The 20,745-nt window shown below is 40.8% G+C and overlaps 1 protein-coding gene across 3 annotated transcripts in view; it reads right to left on the minus strand.

Annotated features, from left to right (window-relative positions):
• Nucleotides 1-6,456: 6,456 nt before the first annotated feature.
• The window catches only part of CCDC77 (coiled-coil domain containing 77), a 28,425-nt gene continuing 14,136 nt past the window's right edge, over nt 6,457-20,745 (minus strand). For all 3 annotated transcript variants that reach the window (XM_025851974.2, XM_025851973.2, XM_073886929.1), the window contains exons 6-13: nt 18,407-18,503; nt 17,476-17,551; nt 16,216-16,307; nt 14,641-14,789; nt 9,771-9,990; nt 8,372-8,497; nt 8,118-8,270; nt 6,457-7,356 (exon numbers count right to left, since the gene is read on the minus strand). In XM_025851974.2, the coding sequence (XP_025707759.1) occupies nt 7,210-7,356; nt 8,118-8,270; nt 8,372-8,497; nt 9,771-9,990; nt 14,641-14,789; nt 16,216-16,307; nt 17,476-17,551; nt 18,407-18,503 (1,060 nt within the window). In that variant the 3' untranslated portion in view covers nt 6,457-7,209. The remainder of the gene's footprint in view (nt 7,357-8,117; nt 8,271-8,371; nt 8,498-9,770; nt 9,991-14,640; nt 14,790-16,215; nt 16,308-17,475; nt 17,552-18,406; nt 18,504-20,745) is intronic.

Here is a 20,745-nt window from a genome sequence, read left to right on the forward strand (position 1 = left end):
ACCCTCACTGAAGGCTTCTTATTGGCTACTTCTCTTGATTGCCAGTGTAGTTGGGCCCTTCTCTCTGGGTGGTGGAAAGAATTGTATGAACTCTGGCCAAGCCCCAAGCCTTAGTTTCCCTCCGTTTGTGGTCCTAAATAATTTTGCATACTGGATGGGAAAACAGGTGAATATTTACCATCTTTATAGAAGAATGTGTACAAGATTGCATCATAGAGAGCCAAAGGAACCAGGTGAAAAGAGTCAAAGGAAAGACAAACAGAGGGCAGAGATGTTATGTGTCAGAACAAAGCTCTTTAGCTTTCAGGAAAGGATCCCAGGCAGTTCACATACTGAGAGCTTATGGTTTCATCTCCCTCCCAAGCAAGTGAGTTGTGGATTCGATCTTCAGCAAATGCAAGGCATGACCCAGACTGGAACTATATGCTTCAAAGCTTAAATTTGGCATTTATTGCTAGGTCTTGCTTCTCTTTCCAGTCTGCAGTGTGAATGCCTCCAAATTACTACAACCTTTCTTCCTGCCTTCCTCCCCCAAGGAAAGGGATTCTCTAGCAAGTCAACAGACAATTATCTAAGTCAAAAAATTAACTTTGACTTGTTCTGGCTTTTCAACTGAGTAATAGCAATTATTCCCCTGCACTCAGATTTGCTTTGTTGCTGGGAAACCCACAAGAAGAAAGGGTGAACGGCACTCTTCGTTGCTCATTAGTTGGTGCTGAAACAGAGGCTAAATGAGCCTTCCCTGAAGCTCCACCTCCCGTCTCTCTGACCACTAAACCTCACTAGAAAGACATTCTCGGGCGCCTGGGTGGCTCAGTTGGTTAAGCGACTGCCTTCGGCCCAGGTCATGATCCTGGAGTCCCGGGATCGAGTCCCACATCGGGCTCCCTGCTCAGCGGGGAGTCTGCTTCTCCCTCTGACCCTCTTCCCTCTCGTGCTCTCTATCTCTCATTCTCTCTCTCTCAAATAAATAAATAAAATCTTAAAAAAAAAAAAAGAAAGAAAGACATTCTCTCCTGTCTGCATTCTGCAGTCTGCTACTGCAGATAATGGTGAGGGGCTTTGTAACTGAAGCTAAGGCATAGCGACCCCCAGCTCTGAGTAGCTTCTTCCCCACTCCCATGTCCCGGTAATGTTTGATGTCTGAGAACTATGTGGCTTGCCATGGCTTGAAACCTCTGACCCACATACCTCTGTGTGAACTCTTGGTGCTTTCTTCTCTTCTCCCGAGACACATCCCATAGGCTTGGTCCCAAGTACAAATACAGGTGTATACACACACTCCCCTTTGGGGGCGCTGTACAGATGGTAGACTCGGAGGCAGCTTTCTTGCCTGACTTAGCTCTCTGGCACCACCTTCTGCAGCGCTGAGGGTGTTCTCAGCATTTTCAGAATAAACTGGGTCTCTAAGCCTCTGAGGGAAGCTGGATTTCCGACCTCTGTTCTTTCATCCTGAAGAAACTCTTCCATATACATCTACCACTCCAGACTTCACAGCTTCTCAAATCCCTAATGGGACTTGTCAGTGACCACAACCTGTACTCCTTCTATAGCATCCAGCCCAGAAGTCATTCTGTAAATACTCTGTAATAATGGAAAGTGTTCTTACTCTCCATCCTAGGAGGCTCTGCCTTCTCTTCAGCCCACTCATTTAAGGATGGCTTCCTCTATTAAAGCAAAAGTGGGAATATGGATGTTCCTTCCCTTGCCTCAAACACAATCAAATCCACTCACCTGCTGGGAAAGCTGCAGGCAACCCAGGCAAGTGGACAGCAGGCTGGATTAACCTACCGTATGGCTTTGCTAGGGAAGAACAATGATCCTAACGGCCGGTACATGTGCAGAGTGCCACAAAACAGCTCCAGTGCTCAAGCCCCAGACAGACTTTCTGAAAACCTTCTTTGTCTAAGTTCATAGGTCCAGGCTATAAACTCTGGTGAGAGCCCCAGCCATGCCACTTAACACTCAATCACTGTGGCATCTCAGCAGCATGTCTCGGTTTCCAGACGGTGATGCTGGGCACTGATGAGAGTCAGAGCTGTTGGTTTCAGGTTTCTCAGCTGTGTTATCTAAGAACCGGCTGCTTGGGATTTGATCAGGGCTGGTTTGGGAGAGAGGCAGACGCCGTCTTTTCCCCAGAACAGACTACCCTTTGAGCTCTGCCGCCACCCGGACTGGGGATGGAAGAAAGAAAACAAAAATCCTCACTGTATGTGGTTCTCCGGAATTTAACTTGGCTCTGGAGAGGGGAAGTTGAAGAGCAACACTGCTCATCCACTCTCAACGCCCTCTGCAGGTGGCAGCGCTGTGAACGCTGAGGCTTGTCAGGAGCGGGAAGGGGTTAGAATGAGGACAAGAAGGATTTCTGCCCCTCTCGGTGGTGGGGGAGGCTCCCACTTCCTTCCATGGTCAACACTAAGATGTTGAGGAGGGGAGTCTGATTTAAAGTCAGTTTACAAGAACCAGCCCTTTCATGAAGATGGCACCGAAGGCGAAGGAGGAAGCCCCTGCCCTTCCCAAAGCCAAAGGCAAAGCCAGGCCAAGACAGGGGTGCCAAAAAGCGTCCACAGTCACAGAAAAAAGATCTGCATGTCACTTGCTTTTGATGGCCCAGGACACTGTGTCTCTGAAGGCAGCCCAAATATCCTCGAAAGAGCACCCCCAAGAGAAGCAAGCTTGACCACTATGCCATCATCAAGTTCTCCCTGACCCATCGACTGAGTCAGCCGTGAAGAAAATAGAAGACAATAGCACATTTGTGTTCATTGTGGATGTCAAGGCCAACAAGCACCAGATCAAACAGGCTGGGAAGAAGCTCTATGACATTGTCATGGCCAAGGTCAACACCCTGATCAGGCCCGATAGAGAGAAGAAGGCGTACATTTGATTTAACTGGCTCCTGACTATGATGCTTTGGATGCTGCCAACAAAACTGGGATCATCTAAACTGAGTCCAGCTGGCTAAATCTAAATATAAATTTTTCACCATAAAAAAATAATAAAGTCAGTTTCCAAGAACCAATTGAAATAGAACATTCTCATTGGGCTAAGCTATGAAGAGAGGAGATAAACGCAGTCTAGTGATTTGGGACAAGGACAGCACAACTAGTCATGTGTTGAGGTTTTTTGTTTTGTTTTCCCGGCCCTTCATATATTCAACACATTCACAGTGTGTGTGTATGGTGGTAGTGGAGGGTGGTCAGGGTGGGTGTTGGGTATAAGGAAGCACTTTTAGAAAATGTGAAGTGCTGAGTCTTCCTAAACTTTTATATTCCCTAGAACTTCTAAAAAAATTCTTCTGCTTTGACAAAGATTCGCTCTTCAACCTGACATCTTACCCTCAAAAGTGGGCTGTCGGGCACCTGGGTGGCTCAGTTGGTTAAGCGACTGCCTTCAGCTCAGGCCATGATCCCACGGTCCCGGGATCGAGTCCCGCATCGGGCTCCCTGCCTCAGCGGGGAGTCTGCTTCTCCTTCTGACCCTCTTCCCTCTCGTGCTCTCTATCTCATTCTCTCTCTCTCAAACAAATAAATAAAATCTTTAAAAAAAAAAAGTGGGCTGTCAGTGCAGGTCAGCGAGAGATATGCATGGAAAAACCTGCATTCCATCATCTCAGATCTTTTTAGGGGACATTTCATGCTCTGTTTTCCTTCAGATTATTAGAATGTGAACTTGGGGACTTTAAATCAGTCTCTGATTTATTTTTCTCATCGGGGTTCAGTCACTCTTTGCTATACATTTTCCCAACCCAGTGCTACCTTGGCTTACTACGTGGAAAATTTTGCTTTCAGGTACGTTTTCCCTTAAATTCCATACTGTTCTTGGGGTACCTGGCTGGCTCAATGGGTAGAGCATGCAACTCATGAGTTCAAGCTCCATGTTGGGTGTAGAGATACTTTTAAAAAATAAATAAAATAAAAAAATAATAAAAGTTTCTTAAAAAAAAAATTCCACACTGCTCTCAAGGAAGATTACTCCTGCTTTTTGAGACCTCTAGGAAAGAAATCCCACAACATTCTCATCATTAGTTGTTGGCATGATGGAAAAGCATGAGATCACCTAGGGAGGATCATGCAGGTGACAGTCCTGGCAACACTGACATTGTTGGGGTAAGCAGAAGAGAGTCAGACAAGGAGTGAGCAAACCCAGCAGACAGAGGAGTCAGGACAGAGGTCTACAAAGCAGGGAGAACAGGTGAGGACAGGGTCGCACCCTGAGATGCCAGTGCTCAGGAGGTGAAGCTGGGAGACCAGGTGTGACACACAAGGAGAGGGGCAGTGTGAATTCAAGAGGTTTATGGTCAGGCTGAGTAGAGGCAAAATATAGAATCCCGAAGATGTTATAGAGGATTTGAGCAGAGAACATACAGAGAAAGAAGAGTTTTATAAGGTCGTTTTTTGGGGGAAGGAACTCATTGCTTTGACACAAAACAAGAAAGAGAACATAGCTTTTGGCACACAGAGAACATAGCTATTTTCTGCAGAAGCTTATCAGGTGCTGGCCTGGTGTAGGGAGTGATATAAAAGCTGTAGGGCTGGAGTGGAGAATCACTCTAGTTTTAAGTAAAAGAACTGCAGACAGACCAGTTCGATCTTTACTGATCATGGAGCTTGGGGCCAAATGAAATCTTAATAGAAATCTGTATGACAATACTACAGTACTACATTACTCAGATTTTAGATCCCTCTATTTAATATTTCATTATCCCTTTCTAAACGTCAAGGCGAAAAACAGTCAACAATAGCAGTATCAAGATTGTACGAATTTAAAATTAGCACTGATATGGTTAAATACTAAGATGCTTAGTGGGTAGGACAGTTGTGAGGCAAAGGGGGGGGAACAGTCACAAAACCAACACAAGGCCCATCAGAAACACTGTGGTCCTGTTTGGAGTTGGCTGGGATGCAAAAACTGTAGACTAGCCATGTCAAAATGGAGTGGTGCGGGAAACTGGACAAAAAGGATCACTGTATGATTTCTTATAACCACATGTGAATCTGCAATTATCTAGATTGACATAGGTATCAATAGATAAAGGCAAATGAGCTAACTTTTCAAGCATAGGATTTTATAATAAATATTTAATTAAAACAAATATATATTTAGCACACCAACTTGACTTGACTCTATGATCGTAACCTAAATTCCAATATTTAACTGGGCCTATTTCTCCACTTCATATTCTGTGCCACTGGTTGGTCTGTTCATGTGTCAATACAACACATTTAATTTAAAAAAAAAAAAGAAAAGGCGTGGCTGGCTCAGTTTTCAAAAAGAAGCCACGCAGTCCAACAAGCAAAGAGGAAGAGCTACCAAAAAGATCTGCAAACAAAAGCAGTAATCGCTGCCATTTGACAGGCCAACTCCCAGAAAGCTGCTATGGCAAGGGCGGTGGGTTTCTTAGTAACAACTTACTCCATACACTTATGTTCCACTTAAGATGTGACTATTATCATCTGGTAGTTCAGAAATAAATTATGTCATTTCCAAACTGAGAGCTACCCCATACATAACATGGGTAGACTGTGATGCCACCTTAGAAAGCGGAGTAATCAAGTAAGTGCTTCAGAGGTCGGTTGTGTTCACACTTGCTTTTTGTAGGACTAACTAGAAACTAAGCTACCAGTCAGTCTAAGAGTGGACTACTTCACAGCTTAGACCCATAAAGCAATGTAGAGGCTTAAAACAAAACAAAATAAACAAAAAACAAACCTTTCGGAGGCTGGTTCAGTTGGTAGAATGTGTGACTTTTTTTTTTTTTTAAGATTTTATTAATTTAAGAGAGAGAGAGAGCAAAAGCAGGGGGAGAGGGAGAGGGAGAAGCAGGCTTCCCACGGAGCAGGGAGCCCGACGCGGGGCTCGATCCCAGGCCCCTGGGACCATGACCTGAGCCAAAGGCAGACGCTTAAGGACTGAGCCACCCAGGCGCCCCCACCTATATCCTTTTTTAAGCAAATTGCTGTGCATCTGGGGCAAAATAATTGCGTATGTCCCTGGACAGCCTCTGGAAAGTTAGGGGATCTTAGCTTAGTATACAGCATCATTCTGATTCACCCAGGACAAAGGAAAGAACTCAGGTTTTCACATTTGTGTTAAAGGAAAATGGTGATTGAACTGCCAGTAGGAGATGCTTTTTTTTTTTAAGCCTATGACAACAGATCACATTTTTTTTCACGAATAAATCCAAAAATTCCCAGAGGGATCAGTCTTGGGCTTTAGAGGGACATATATAATGGATGGTTCTTCCTTTTGTTCTAACACTTAAGGAACTGACTTTTTATTACAGTTGCTGTTTTGATGCTACGCATCAAACAAAAAGGTTATTAAATCATAAAATTTCAGAGTAAAACTTTAATACTTGTACAAAACTGCAGAGACCATGGAACAAGTAAGTAAACCAAGTCATTAACAAAGTTATAAATGTGGTTTTTAACAAGAAATTACAGGAAACTAGAATCTTTTCCCAATTGCATTTTTATTGAAAAATAGTTGATTTAAAATATATACATTGTTTTTTTAAAAGCATGTTATTGGTAAAATAATGATCTTTCATATAAGGATCACTGAAGTTTCACTCACTCTTACCAAAGTGGCACTTTTATTTTCCTAGATGAACATTTTGCTTAAAAATAGGGTCTCTTAAAAAAAAGAAAAAAAAAAGAAAAAGACAAGACTAGGGTCTCTAGTGCCCTCTGGTGAAACTTCCTGAGACTGGGTATCCAAAAAAGTAATTCAGCTCATGACGGAAGAAAGTTAAATAACAGAATTACTACCTGTTTACATGTGACAAATTGTGATTTGCTGCCTTGGGCAACCTCAGAGGATGCCTTGATCTCAGGCAGTTTCAACTACTGACAGTCAGTATTTTCTTCCGGAATTTTCATCATCACTGCCTTCTTAAAAAAACAAAAACTGTCATTATATCACAAATGGGAGAAATAATATGGGAAAGTCTCTACGTAATTCAGGTAATTCAGTAATCCAGACCAAAAACACAAAAAAGGTTAACAGGATAGCAAAAATGATAGCTAAAGCTTGGCATGCAAGAAGGGCTCTTTTAATGCTCCCTAATTCTTAGCCCTGTCTTCTTAATAACGGATATCATGATTCTAGCCAACTCTGTGTGTAGTTTCTGGGAGAAGAGGACCTTTTCCTCAGATTTCAGGAAGCAGACCTATTCCAGATGAGGGCCATGTCTAAACGTAAACATCAACAGAGTCTAAGTTCATTCTCCAGACCAAAGACTTTGGACTTAAGGTTCTTTAGTTCTCCTTGTAGCTTATGTGCCCGTCTATTGCTGTCACGCACCTCACAAAGAATGGCAAGATCCTGGTTTGCCCGGGCATTAAGTGTTGCCTAGAGATTTGAAAAAAAAAAGAAGAAATGATTATGGCACATGCTAGGGAAAAGAAATCATGAGGACTAGGCTATGCTGGCTTCTTTTTGGGAGACTTCTAGCACATAAGAAAAATTCAATCCTTAGCTTGCTTAGTGACTAAAAGAAAGAAAATGTAGAGTAGAATTAAAGCAGATAAGGCATGAGACTCTGCTTTCCTCTACGATAGTAAAGAAGCCACAGGATAGAGATCAACAGACAATAATGAGTAAAAAAAAAAGAGATAGATATAAACATTACTGATAAATTTGCCAAAGAATGAAAAAAAAAGCGTCTCTTCTATAACTAACCTTGTTTGGCACATAGCAATCATTTAGGGTATGTGGATGACTGGTTAAATCTCTTTAAGAAGGATTCTGAGGCAACCTGAATTCTAAATAAAGCTGTGTTTGACAGGGAGAAATTACTTCATTACTTACTCACTCTCCCCATTGGTAAAACAGACACAGTTCTTTTCATCTACTTCTTGATCTGGGAAGGATGAAGCTTTCCAAGTTTAACTCAGATCAAAGTACGATGGTGCAGGCTAGCAATGATTTCAGTCTACTGTGTCCTCCCTCCTGTGTGTACTTAAGCTAATTTTAAAGAGACTTAAAGGATGGTAATCCGCTAGGGTCTACCATCAGGGAAACAGCCCATCTTTCTTCTGAGGAGCCCTCACGACCATGTTTCCTTACCTGCACCCCTCCTCCCCCCTCGGTAATTCAGAGTCATCAATTACCTTATAGAGGATTTGCTCCAAGTCTTTCAGCTTCTGCCGGAGAATCTTAATATCCGTCTTAAAGCCTTCTACTTCCAAGATACGCCGATTCTCCAAGGCCTCATAGCGTCTTGTCATCACCTGTAAACGCTTCCCCATCTTGTTAGTACGATCCTAAATACAGGGACATGGCAAGGCATTTGTGAAGATGAGGGAAACATTCCCAGAGCATCTGTGCTTCCCACTCAAGTCAGAAGTGGAAGAGAATTTTGTACCTTGAAGATCTCTCTCCTCACTCCCTCTTCCTCACGAATTCGGGCAAGTTCCTCTTCTAGGGAAATGCACTGCTCTTGATACATGTTGGATAATTTTTTCTCTTGTATTAACTTATCCTTTAGGGACTGCAGGTCAGAAGGAAAATAAAATTACAATTTTGGTAATTCAAGTAGCACTTAGGCAACGAAAGAAAGGAAAGAAATGATTTCCATTAAGTCTAAAACAAGTTAAGGAACAAGATGGCAAGGAACTTTGGAGAACATTTGAAACCCCCCTCTTTCTAGATGATTCTCTTAACCTTTTTCTTAGGTGTCCATATTAGAAATTCTTTAAAATAAAACAAATATTTTTGGCTCTGAGACAGGTAAGATAATGGAACTCAGAACTGTACTAAGTACGTGACAATATATGTTTTGGGACACACTTCTAAAGCTCTTCTTTAAATAGAAACAAGAACACATAATATACATGTTCCATTGAGCAGTGGGAATGATCAGTAAAAACCTTAATCAGATCACATTTCTTCCTTACACACAATCCTTCAAAGACATACAATGTTTAGAGCTAGATATTCTTACCAGGAAAGTAAAGGCCCTGTAAGGCCCTCCATGACTGGCTGCCGCCCACTTTCCAACCTCTTTGCTTACCACTTCCTTCTTGCTTATTCCTCTATGACCACACTGATATTCCCCCTCTTCCCTGAACATACTTTAGATTTGCTCTTCCCTCGGCCTAGAATGCTCTTCCTCTAGGTCTTTATGGCAAGCTCAGTACCATTTTATAGGTCTCAGCAACAATATTAGACTTCACAGAGGGTCCCTGTGCTTCCCTACAAAAGCAGACTTTCAGCAACTATATATAATCTTCCTGTAATCTTTTTAATTCCTTAATACCACTTTTTAATAAGCTATCATTTTGTTTTGTTTCTGTACCTTCTCACCCATTAAAGTTTTTATTTATTTATTTATTTATTTAAATAATCTCTACACCCCATGTGGGGCATGAACTCATGACCCTTAGACCAAGAGGCACATGCTCTTGCTACTGAGCCAGCCAGGTGCCCCTCCCCAACCTTCTCACCCATTAAAATGTAAATGCCATGAAGGCAGACCTGGTCTAATTTATCTACTGCTATAGCCCCGGAGCCTAGCCCATAGTAGGAGTGCAATAAATATTTGCTGAATGAATAAATGAACCAATCAATAGTTCACTTTTCTAAATCCCCAAACACTATAATGATAAGCTACTCTTTGAAACCTATCTCTTGAGGGTTCTGCTACAACAGCTTCCTGGACTGAATGGATCTTGTATGACAATTCTTGGGTTCTTTGGAATTCTCTGAGTTCTTTCAACTTCTCTAGAGAAATTAACAATTTCTGTAAGACATAAGAAAACTACCTTAATATATTCATTTTGGTTATGATGAGTCTCATGAATGACTGGCCAAACTTTTCCAAGTTTATCTTCTTTCTTCTTACACTGCATGCTGTATTGCTTAATCTTTGACATCAAATGATCTTTTTCAAGCATCCATGACTTCTCTTTATTTTGGTTTTCAAATCTGAGTTGCAAAAAGTCTTTCGTGCTCTCATAGAGAAGTTCTTGGGTGTGATGGAGACTATGAAAGAAAGTACAAATGTGGACACCAAGATGCTTACTAGTACATATGATGCATAGTTACCCAAACAAAGGGAAGATACAGGTTCTTTAAAAATGGTACAATATATAAATTCTAAAAAATATCATTAGCAGTATTTAAAACACAATCTGATCACTGGCAAACTTACATGTTTTACTGGACAAAGTATAATATACCTACCCATGTGCACTAGTTCACAGACTGGTCTTTTTTTTTTTTTTTTTTTTTTAGATTTATTTATTGGGCACCTAGGGGGCTCAGTTGGTTAAGCCTCTGCCTTCGGCTCAGGTTATGATCCCAGGGTCCTGGGATCAAGTCCTGCATTGGGCTCCCTGGTCGGCAGAGAGTCTGCTTCTCCCTCTACCGCTTCCCCCTCCTCATGATCTCTCTCAAATAAAAAAATTAAATATTTTTTAAAAAGAGAGAGAACATGGGATGCCTGGGTGGCTCAGTTGGTTAAACATCTGCCTTTGGCTCAGGTCATGATCCTGGGGTCCTGGGATCAAGTCCCACATCTGGCTCCTTGCTCAGCAGGGCCCTCCCTCTGCCTGCTGCTTCCCCTGCTTGTGCTCTCCCTCTGTGACAAATAAATAAATAAAAATCTTAAAAAAAAAAAAAACGAGAGAGAGAGAACATGCGTGCATACAATTGAGCGTGAGGAGGGGCAGAGGGAGAGAAAGAATCTCCAGCAGACTCTCCACTGAGCGTGGAGAACAATGCAGGACTTCATCTCACGACCCTGAGATCATGACCTGAGCTGAAATCAAGTTAACTTGCTTAACTGACTGTGCCACCCAGGTGCTGAACATAGACTGGTCTTTATAGATATTTTCCCAATGCTAATTCCAGGTTATATAACTAAAAGATTTATAGAAATATCTATATATAGCCTGCATAAGTATGGACTATTCCCTGACTGAGGGTGAACACAAGTCCTAAAATGTCAAAAATAGTTTTGATTTTCTTTATGCTGTGCTCCACATGTAAACTGCCCGATATCAAATCTTGTCCTTTTCTCAAGATCAGTTTCCTCCATGGAGAGATCGTGATAACCTTAGCCCATTTAGTTTCTTCATTCTCTGAAATTATCAGTTTAAATCTCTACCCCTGTGTTGTAATTTGACACTTGCTCATACACTGTGTCATGTTTTATTTTTTTTAAGATTTTATTTGAGAGAGTGAGTGAGTGAGAAAGCACAAGCGGGGCGGGGGGGGGCGGGGAGAGGGAGAGGGAGAAGCAGACCCCCGACTGAGCAGGAAGCCTGACTCCGGGCCCGATCCTAGGACCCCAGGACCACAACCCAAGCCAAAGGCAGATGCCTAACTGACAGCCACCCAGGCGCCCCTGTCATGTTTTAACTGTCAAAAGGCATAGTTTCATTTCTTTTTTTTTTTTTAAGATTTTATTTTTAAGTAATCTCTACACCCTACGTGGGGCTTAAACTTACAACCCCAAGATCAAGAGTCACATACTCTACTGACTGAGCCAACCAGGCACCCCAACATGCATATTTTTTAAGTGAAAGCATATCCCTTATTTATCATTTACTTTTGCCCTGCTACGATCAGATTGTCAAGAACAGTACCAACTACTAAACACACAGAGTACTAAACAGATTCCTGCTGACTACTGGGATTTAGGAATAGGCAAATGATGTTTCTATCTTCAAAAAAGGATATCCCTAAAAGTTAGCAACTCATCAGTTTAACATCAACACTTTCTAGAAAAATACTGTATCAAATGATCAAACTGCTTGCAAGGAGTATTAAATACCATGAGGGAATCACTGTAATTTTCCACTGACTAAATAATGTCAGAAAAACTTTGTTCTTTTCATGAGTAACAGGATACATAGATAAGGGAAACATGATAGCATAATGCAGGCACAAAGCAGGGTAACTGTCACCAAACGAATGTATATATACTCAGGTATACATGTACATGTATAAAGAGATTGATTCAGTTACCACAAGATCTCTCTTGCTTTCAATGAGTTATTTTATTCTATTTTACATTATGTTCTCAATTACAAACTGGGCAAGTAATAGTCTTGTTAATGTATAAATGGTTTGAAAGTGAGACCCAAAGGATAGTCATTAAAGGCCTTGGATTTCATGCCATTCAATATCCTTAGGATGATCTATCTAATGTAAGGGACTGATTATATGCTCAGATGTACAGATAATGCCACACCAGGATGGTTATTAAGATTCTAGAAGACACATATAAAATTACAAATTACTCTGACCATTTAAAAACACTGTTTCCTGGGGCACCTGGGTGGCTCAGTTGGTTAAGCGACTGCCTTCGGCTCAGGTCATGATCCTGGAGTCCCAGGATCGAGTCCCGCATCGGGCTCCCTGCTCAGCAGGGAGTCTGCTTCTCCCTGTGACCCTTCCCCCTCTCATGCTCTCGCTCTCTCTCTCAAATAAATAAATAAATAAATAAAAATAAAAAAAATAAAAACACTGTTTCCTTAAAAACAATTAAAATCCAATGAAAAGTGAATATGCTATGTGTAAGCACAAACTACCAAAAATAAAAATAAAGATGGCGACATGCTGGCCACATGCAAACATATTACACTGCGTTAAAAGAAACAGAGCCTACAAGAGCCAGAAGGCATTTTCTATCCTGTATTGGTTAGAGATCTTAATTTAAGAATCACAACCAATTTTAATCATCACACTTTTTTTTTTTTAAGTAGACTCCACGCTGGGACTAAAGCCCAACATGGGGCTTGAACTCATGACCTTGAGATCAAGACCTGAGCTGAGATCAAGAGTCGGACGCTTAACTGACTGTGCCACCCAGGTGCTCCAATCGCCATACTGCTAAGTGGAGGAAGAGGCACTAGAGAAGTTTAAGACGACAGTAAAAGAAGATAAAAGGATGTTAAAAATGCAACATGAAAAAAAATTTTAAACATAGAATGTTTAATGCAAAAAGAAGTAAGATGGAGCTTGATAAGGATCACCAAGTGTTAGACAAATGTTTATTGTGTGCCTGTTATGCATACATGGCAGGGCAGAGGCCACAGCAAACCGCTGGGGAACAGACGTGACTCTAATAGGTGGCTCTAAGTGCCACCGGGGGCAGGCGAGTCATCATAGAATGTGGAGGAGGAAAAACTGAATTCTGCCTGGGGAAGTATTCAGAGAAGAGGTGAACATGCACAGCAAAGTGCCTGCCACACAGCAAGGATCCCACAAGCAACAGACATTAGTGGCCAGACTGAAGGACGGGGTAAAACACAGCAGTAGAGGAAGAGCTGAGACTGAAAAGGTTAATTTGGTGCGAGATGACGGAGGTTCTAGTAATTCATGCTGAGGTTGCAGGACTTTATCATAAGTAAATGGGGAGCTATCGCATGTTTTTGAGCTGTTGGTAACTCCTAATGGAGGCGCTAACTCATAACAGTGAGGAAGACTGTGGAAGGCAGTGGGATCAGTAATAGGAAGAACAGTTAGATTACCACAGCAATGTAAACAAGAATAGAGCTGGGGGACACCTGACTGGCTCAGGAGGGGGAGCACACGACTCTCTGATCTCAGGGTTGCGAATTCAAGCCCCACGTTAGGGGTAGAGATTACTTAGAAAAATATAAATCTTAATAATAATAATAAAAAAAGAATAGCTTGAACCAATGTGACAAGAATGAGAGGGAGAGAACGGACTGGAGAGCCTTCCCAGGCTCATACTCAATAGGGCTTCGGATTAAGGAATAAGAGAGTGCGGAGTTGAAAATAACTCTAAGGCTGGGCAGCCTGGGAAATGGGATGGATATCATTAAACTAAATGGGAAAAAGAATGTAGTAGGCTTGACATGGGACAAGGGGGTGTTTCTTGGGAAAGAAAAACAGTCTGTTTCAGTCGCGGTAAATTGGAGGTGTTCAAACATATTCAACTGAAGAGATCTGTACAGCACAGTCTAGCCACTGGAACCAGACAAAAAGCCGAGGCAGGTCAGACAGGTAGAAGAATCAAGACAGGTGTTCCAGAAATCAAAGGGAACTAATTTCAAAGAAAGGGTGGTTAGAGGTACCAAATATGCAGAATGATACTAGTTACAATGAGGACTGGAAAGAGATAACTGGCCATAGGAATTAAGAAGTCACTGATGACCTGAGAAAGGACATGCTTAGTAAAACGGTGCAGATGAAACCAGACTGCAGAGGAAACCAGCCTGCAGAAAGGTGAGGAAAGGCAGGTGAGGAAATAAAAGCAGTGAGGACAGAGAGGTGGTTTTTGCACAGGTACGTAGTCATTTTTCCCACATTCGTGAAAGACCAAACAAAAGAAAAGGTCCCTACCATACTGGGCCGAGTCGGATAACCTGTCAATGGATAAGAGAACATTTCTTAACCACTAAGATCAAGCTAAAACTCTAAAGTGGGTTAATCGGAGCATGTGGGATACTTGCCAATATTTCAAGAAAAGAATCAACAGCACTCCTAGAGAAGCCTGGACACCCACCTACATAGAGGCAGGGGTGTCCAACGAAGACAAATTTTTCAAGGTCTCTTTCAGTTCCACAGTCCTATGCTGCTAAAGGACGGGACTGTTAACTTTTACGCCACTCAGAAAAATTTACAAATCTGTCAGGTACAGCTTTCTTGAACACTCACTTTTTGGTAAGCTCTTTGATTTTGTCCTGATTTCTCTGGTGATGAACTTGTATTTCCTCAATGCGAATCCGTCTATCCTCCATGAGCCCTTCAACTTGCTCTCTAGAAAGCTTGGTCTGCTCTTCCAGCTGAGCCTGCAGTGATTCCACCTAGACAGGCCAAAAGGGGTGAAGTATCCACTCCTGTCTTGCTTCCACTTATTTCTTACCTCGAAAAGCGAGTCTTTCTCCAGAAAACTTTAAAAAATAAAAAAAAAATCCACAAACAAAAGCACAGCAACAAAACAAATAGAAGAAAAATCTTAAGTGTACTCCTTTTTATGTAATGTCTTATAAATGGGGTTAGGCTACACAAGAGCAAGCTCTATCCACACTAAACAAAGCATCTGCATCACACACAAAAAGCTAGAAAATCCAGTTTCCTCTACCCTAACAGTTTCAGCTTTTCACTATCTCCCCTTTGGGATTCTTAGGACTATCTCCCTTCTAAGACTCCCTGGTTGCATAGAAATAGAATGACTCTTTTCTTCATTTTTTAATTTAAAAAAGTGGAGCAAAATCAGTATCATGTAATTTCCTTCTCTGGTTCTGGCTGTCATGACTCCAAATGGAGATACTGGCCACAGGTAGAAACTGTCATTTAAAGCAACAGACTCCTCTTGCACCCCTGTAAGGACAGGAACTTGAGTGCACCTAGAAAAAAAATCATGGTTGCAAATAATACACAATTACCAGGTGGTAAAAGGATGACTGAGGACTTTAGAACACATGCACTAAATAAATGGATATACCCCTACAGGTTAATCTATCAGAAGAGACAATTTTAACTGTGTGTCTCCCCTAGGCCAACCACAAAGGGAATTCTTACTGTATGACAGTTTTGTTGGGTAGGGCTAAGCATATAAGCTGAACGAACATAAGGTTCAGAATAGCACTTCTAGAATGGCTGAACAGAGAATAATGGTTTTAAAACATAAAGTCTTAGAAATTAGGAACAACCTAAATTTTCTTAATCACTTGATGCCTAGATATAATATGTGTGCAAGGCCATCAAAAAAAAAAATGAAATCTTGCCATTTGCAACGATGTGGATGGAACTAGAGGGTATTATGCTAAGCAAAATAAGTCAGAGAAAGACAATTATCATATGATCTCACTGATACGTGGAATTTTTTAAGAAACAAGGCAGAGGATCATAGGGGAAGAGAGGAAAAAATGAAACAAGATGAAATCAGAGAGGGAGACAAACCACAAGAGACTCTTAATCTTAGGAAACAAACTGAGGGCTGCTGGAGGGGAGGGGGGTGTGGATGGGGTAACTGCGTGATGGACATTGGGAAGGGTGTGTGTTGTACTGAGCACTGGGTATTATATAAGACCGATGAATCACAGACCTGTACCCCTGAAACAAATAATATATTATATGTTAATAAAAAAAAAAGAAATGAAAACATATGCCCACACACACACACACAACAAAGAAAAAAATATGTGTGCAAGGAGATACTTATATGATAACAAAGATATGTTACACAAAGCTAAACTTGAGGACAGAAACTGTTCTGGTCTGCTTTACCTGTAGGATAAGTGTTTGTATGTCTCTTTGGTATTGCTCAGAACTTTCTTCCTTCTCTCTCATTGCTGGTTTTCTTTTGTTTACTTTAGACTCTAAAATAGAAAACAAAAATTAATCAAGACCTTTACTTAGTTTTTCTTTTGGCTATTTGAGCATCAGCAGCCCTCTGCAGTGGAGGTTTCATTTACCTAGAAGAGAAGGAAAGGAAAAAAAAGGAAAGCATACAATGACTATAGTAATACTTTTTCAAATGGGAATCTCTCTAAAGGAATTCTGCCAGGAGGTCTCCTGGATAATAATATTCATCTTTCTAAAGAATATACTAAATTTTCCTTCAGAGTTGTATCTATTTTCTTCATAAAATCTTATTTAATCAGAAAAGGTAAGGAATAAGGAAAAGTAAGTCTAAACATTTGGTTATGATGGATCACCCAATTTTCAAAAGACAAGATTATTTTAAAAATAAGCAACACTAAAATTACACTGAACAAAATTCCTAGGATAATTCAAGAAGCTTATGCTAAGAGAATAGATCTTAAAAGTTCTCATCATGGGGAAAAAAAAAAGTTCTCATCATGAGGCGCCTGGGTGGCTCAGTCACTGAGCGTCTGCCTTCGGCTCGGGTCATGATCCTAGGGTCCTGGGATCAAGCCCCGCATCGGGCTCCCTGCTCGGCGGGAAGCCTGCTTCTCCCTCTCCCACTCCCCCTGCTTATGTTCCTGCTCTTGCTATCTCTGCCTCTGTCAAATAAATAAATAAATAAATCTTAAAAAAAAAAAAAAGAGTTCTCATCATAAGAAAAACAAATCTGTAACCATGTGTGGTGATGAATGTTATCTAGATTTATGTGATGATCATTTCATAATATATACAATTAGTGAATCCTTACATTGTATACTTAAATGTAATGTTATATGTCAATTATATCTCAATTTTCTAAAAGAAGGCAAAGAAATAAAATTGGGATTTCCATTTAAAAAAGAGAGGAGACTGAGGTTTAAAAGCTAATTAACATTCTGTGATCCCAGAAGTTATCCAAATCTGTTCTATGACTTATCATCTGTAAGCATGTTTATTATGTATTTTTTATTCTCCTTTATTAAAACATCACGGGAAGGTTAAAGGAAAAAAAGCTCAGTGAGTTCTTAAACCGGCAGAGGCATCATTATGAACATTTATTATTATTACATAGTGGAAACAAAATCTAATTATTTGCACGTTTTTGAATTCTGCATTGAGAATTTATAATATGGCTGGTACCTGCTCTGAAAGCTGAGGAAGATTCATTCTGTTCACATATACCTACAGCCTGGATAGTCTTTGAGTGAATGCTGACCTGAAGAAGCAAAAAAACCCAAAAAGTATAGAATTAGCTTTCCTATAAATGTCGTATTTCACTTTTTAGCTTTACTTCTGTAGATCAAGACACTATTCATAAATCCAATTGGTCAAAATTACCATAATCATGTAAGGATGTCATGCTTGGGAGACACCAAAGTGGACAAAGTAACAAAGTGGATAAAACTCAATGCTAGTGATATAAACTAAAAAATTGAATTTCGGAGTTATTTAATAATATCTGCTAAAAGAAAGGGGCAGGGGATCTTTGGCAAGGGCCTTTAGGAAAATAATGGGAACACAAAAGCATGCATATGTAGATACGTATAAAGATGCTCACTGAGGCAGTTTATAGAAGAGTAAAACTGGAGACACTATATATACACATAGATATTTCTATATGAATGGAAAAAGAGCTTTATCTCTGGGATAAAAGAGACTGCCACTTTTATATGACAGATTTCTGAAATGTGTCTGTTTTTAATAAAGACCATCATTACTTTTGTCATCAGCATAAACTAAGATTAAAAAAGAAACCTGAGTATTGCAAACTTGCTCCCATACTAAGTCAGCTCCTGCTTTCCTCTCTAATCTCACCCAAAACATCCACTCCTCTGTGCTTTAAGGTTTCCAAACAGTGAAATGGGGTAAATGATGGTTTTTTTGGGAAAAAAAGAATAAGTAAAAGCACAAAGCTCTTTGTACGTATAGAAAATGCTTTGAAGACTTAGAGACCATGACAGCTAATTCTCTTCTATCTTCTTTAGCAAGTACCAACATTGCTCTTATTCTGGACCCCAGCCTGCATTTTGTAAAAAGTCATGCTTACTATGCTGTACCAAAGATTACTTACTTTGTTTGGAGGCTCCTTATAAAAATAGGTCACTTCTCCAGTGTCTGTGCCCACAAGAGCCAAGAGACTCTGAATCTTTTTCTTGTCTTCTAGCTCCCTGCAATTCTCATAGAGAGTAAGCACACATTGTGTTCAGAAGAAGTAAAATTTTCTATTTAAAGGATCTCCTTTCTGATTTATTTTTAAGACAATGGCAACAACAAATTAAAATTGAATAAGATTTATTGAGACCTTAGCTCTAATTTTTAAAACATCAGATATTTATATTCAGGAATTCAGAGAGAAGGGACCAGAAAATAATTTCTTAGTTGGTCCTATAAGAGAATTATAGTGGATGCTGGGGTACACCGCTCAGATTCTCCTCTTTAGCACTGATGGGTTCATTCTTCCAACTGCCAGCAATGTTGCAAACTGTGGCTCACAGCTGAATCTCTCTCCAGAATTGTCCTCAGTCAAGAGGGACTGCCTTAACTAACTGTATACCCAATGGACAGACTGCACCCAGTGCCTGGCTAATGAGAGGGCAGAAAAGTCCAATCCCCTTGCCTTAATTCAGGATATCTCTGAAGGGCCATCCCAGCTTCAGTGCACCCTGTGGCACTGGCTGAGGTCTTCTGAAATTAATTAAATAGTTCAACTGCTGCCCAATCAAGACTTTCCTTATTCCTTCATAGGTGGTTATTCCTGAGGGCACTCGCCAATAAATCTCCTGCAAGCAAATCTCCACTGCAGAGTCCGTTTTCTTGGGAACCCAACCTGAGACCGTTGATATCAGAAATGGACCAAGGAAGCAGACTCTAAGATGAGATTTCAGAGCTTGTGATATGGATATCCTTAATAGAACATAGTGTTCTTGGGGCGCCTGGGTGGCTCAGCTGGTTGAGCATCTGATTCTTAATTTGGGCTCAGGTCATGATCTCGGGGTCATGGGATCCAGCCCTGCATTGGGCTCTGTGCTCAGCAGAGAGTCTGCTGGAGATTCTCTCTCTCCTGCTCCCTTTACCCCACCCCCCACTTGTGCTCGTTCTCTCTCTAAATAAATAAAATCTTTAAAAAAAAAAAACCATAGTGTTCTTAGGAGCAAGACAGATGGGTGGTTAACAGGGTACAGCTTAAAAAATTAAAATAAATCAAAGATGGGTGCCTGGGTGGCTCAGCTGGTTAAGTATCCAACTTTTTTTTTTTAAAGATTTTATTTATTTATTTGAGAGAGAGAGAATGAGAGATAGAAAGCACGAGAGGGAAGAGGGTCAGAGGGAGAAGCAGAGTCCCTGCTGAGCAGGGAGCCCGAAGCATCCAACTTTTAATCTCAGCTCAGGTCTTGATATAAGGGTCATGAGTTCAAGCTCCACATTGGGCTTCATACTAGATGTGGAGCTTAATTAAAATGAATAAATAAAATAAAATAAGTCAAAGATGGAGGGAGGCTAAGGGCAGCACCCTATACAAAATCACAATCTCTGACCCATCTTCCACACCTCAGCCAGTTTTAAGACTATTACTTGACAAAGAAGCTGGGTCCCCAGGAGGTAAGACTGGGTAAGACAGCAAGTGTACAGGAAAATGAGTCCCCTAGTCTTTCCCCAAAAGACCCACGGCCATTTATTTAAGTAATTATACACCGGAGGAAAGGAATTACCCAGGTAATTCAAGGACTGATGGATCCAGGGTCTGAAATGACATTGATACCTGCCATTATCATGGCACTGGAGTATATAGGAATCATGTAATCAACAGAATTTTGTTCCAGGTCCAGCTCACAGTGGGTCCACTGGGTCCAGACCCAATCAATGGTCAGTTTCCCCATCTCCAAATGTGTAACTGCAATGGACATATTTGGTAGTTGGCAGAACCTTCAACAAATTTCTTGGCTTTTGGGTTAAGGTAAGAGGAAGACTCTGAAACTGCCCCCTCCCTACCCCTGCCAAGATGGTAAATAAAGACTTAAAGGATGTAGGGGTCAAGGTCACCATCAAATCCCCATTTAATTCACAGGATGACCTATGCAAAACCAGAAGGATAACAGTGGACTACTACCAAGTAGTTCCAATTTCAGTTACTGTGCTAGATGTAGTGTTTTTGCTAGAGCAGATTAACTTGGTTTTAGGTACATGGTATATGGATACTGATTAAGTAAATGTATTCTTTTCCATTCCTAACAGGAGCGGAAAAAGTTCTCATTTGTGTGGGGTGAACACAGTATACTTTTACAGTTTTTCCATAAAACCAGGTTAACTCTTCTGTGTGCTATCAAGTAAGTCTAAAAAGACCTGGATCTGGCCATACCACAGATCTCATCAGTTCACTACTAATGATATCAGATTAAATTAGACTGGATA

Source organism: Callorhinus ursinus, unplaced genomic scaffold (genome assembly GCF_003265705.2).
Source record: "Callorhinus ursinus isolate GAN/ISIS: 27379988/994484 unplaced genomic scaffold, GSC_fseal_2.0 scaffold74, whole genome shotgun sequence".
NCBI classification, from domain to species: domain Eukaryota; kingdom Metazoa; phylum Chordata; class Mammalia; order Carnivora; family Otariidae; genus Callorhinus; species Callorhinus ursinus.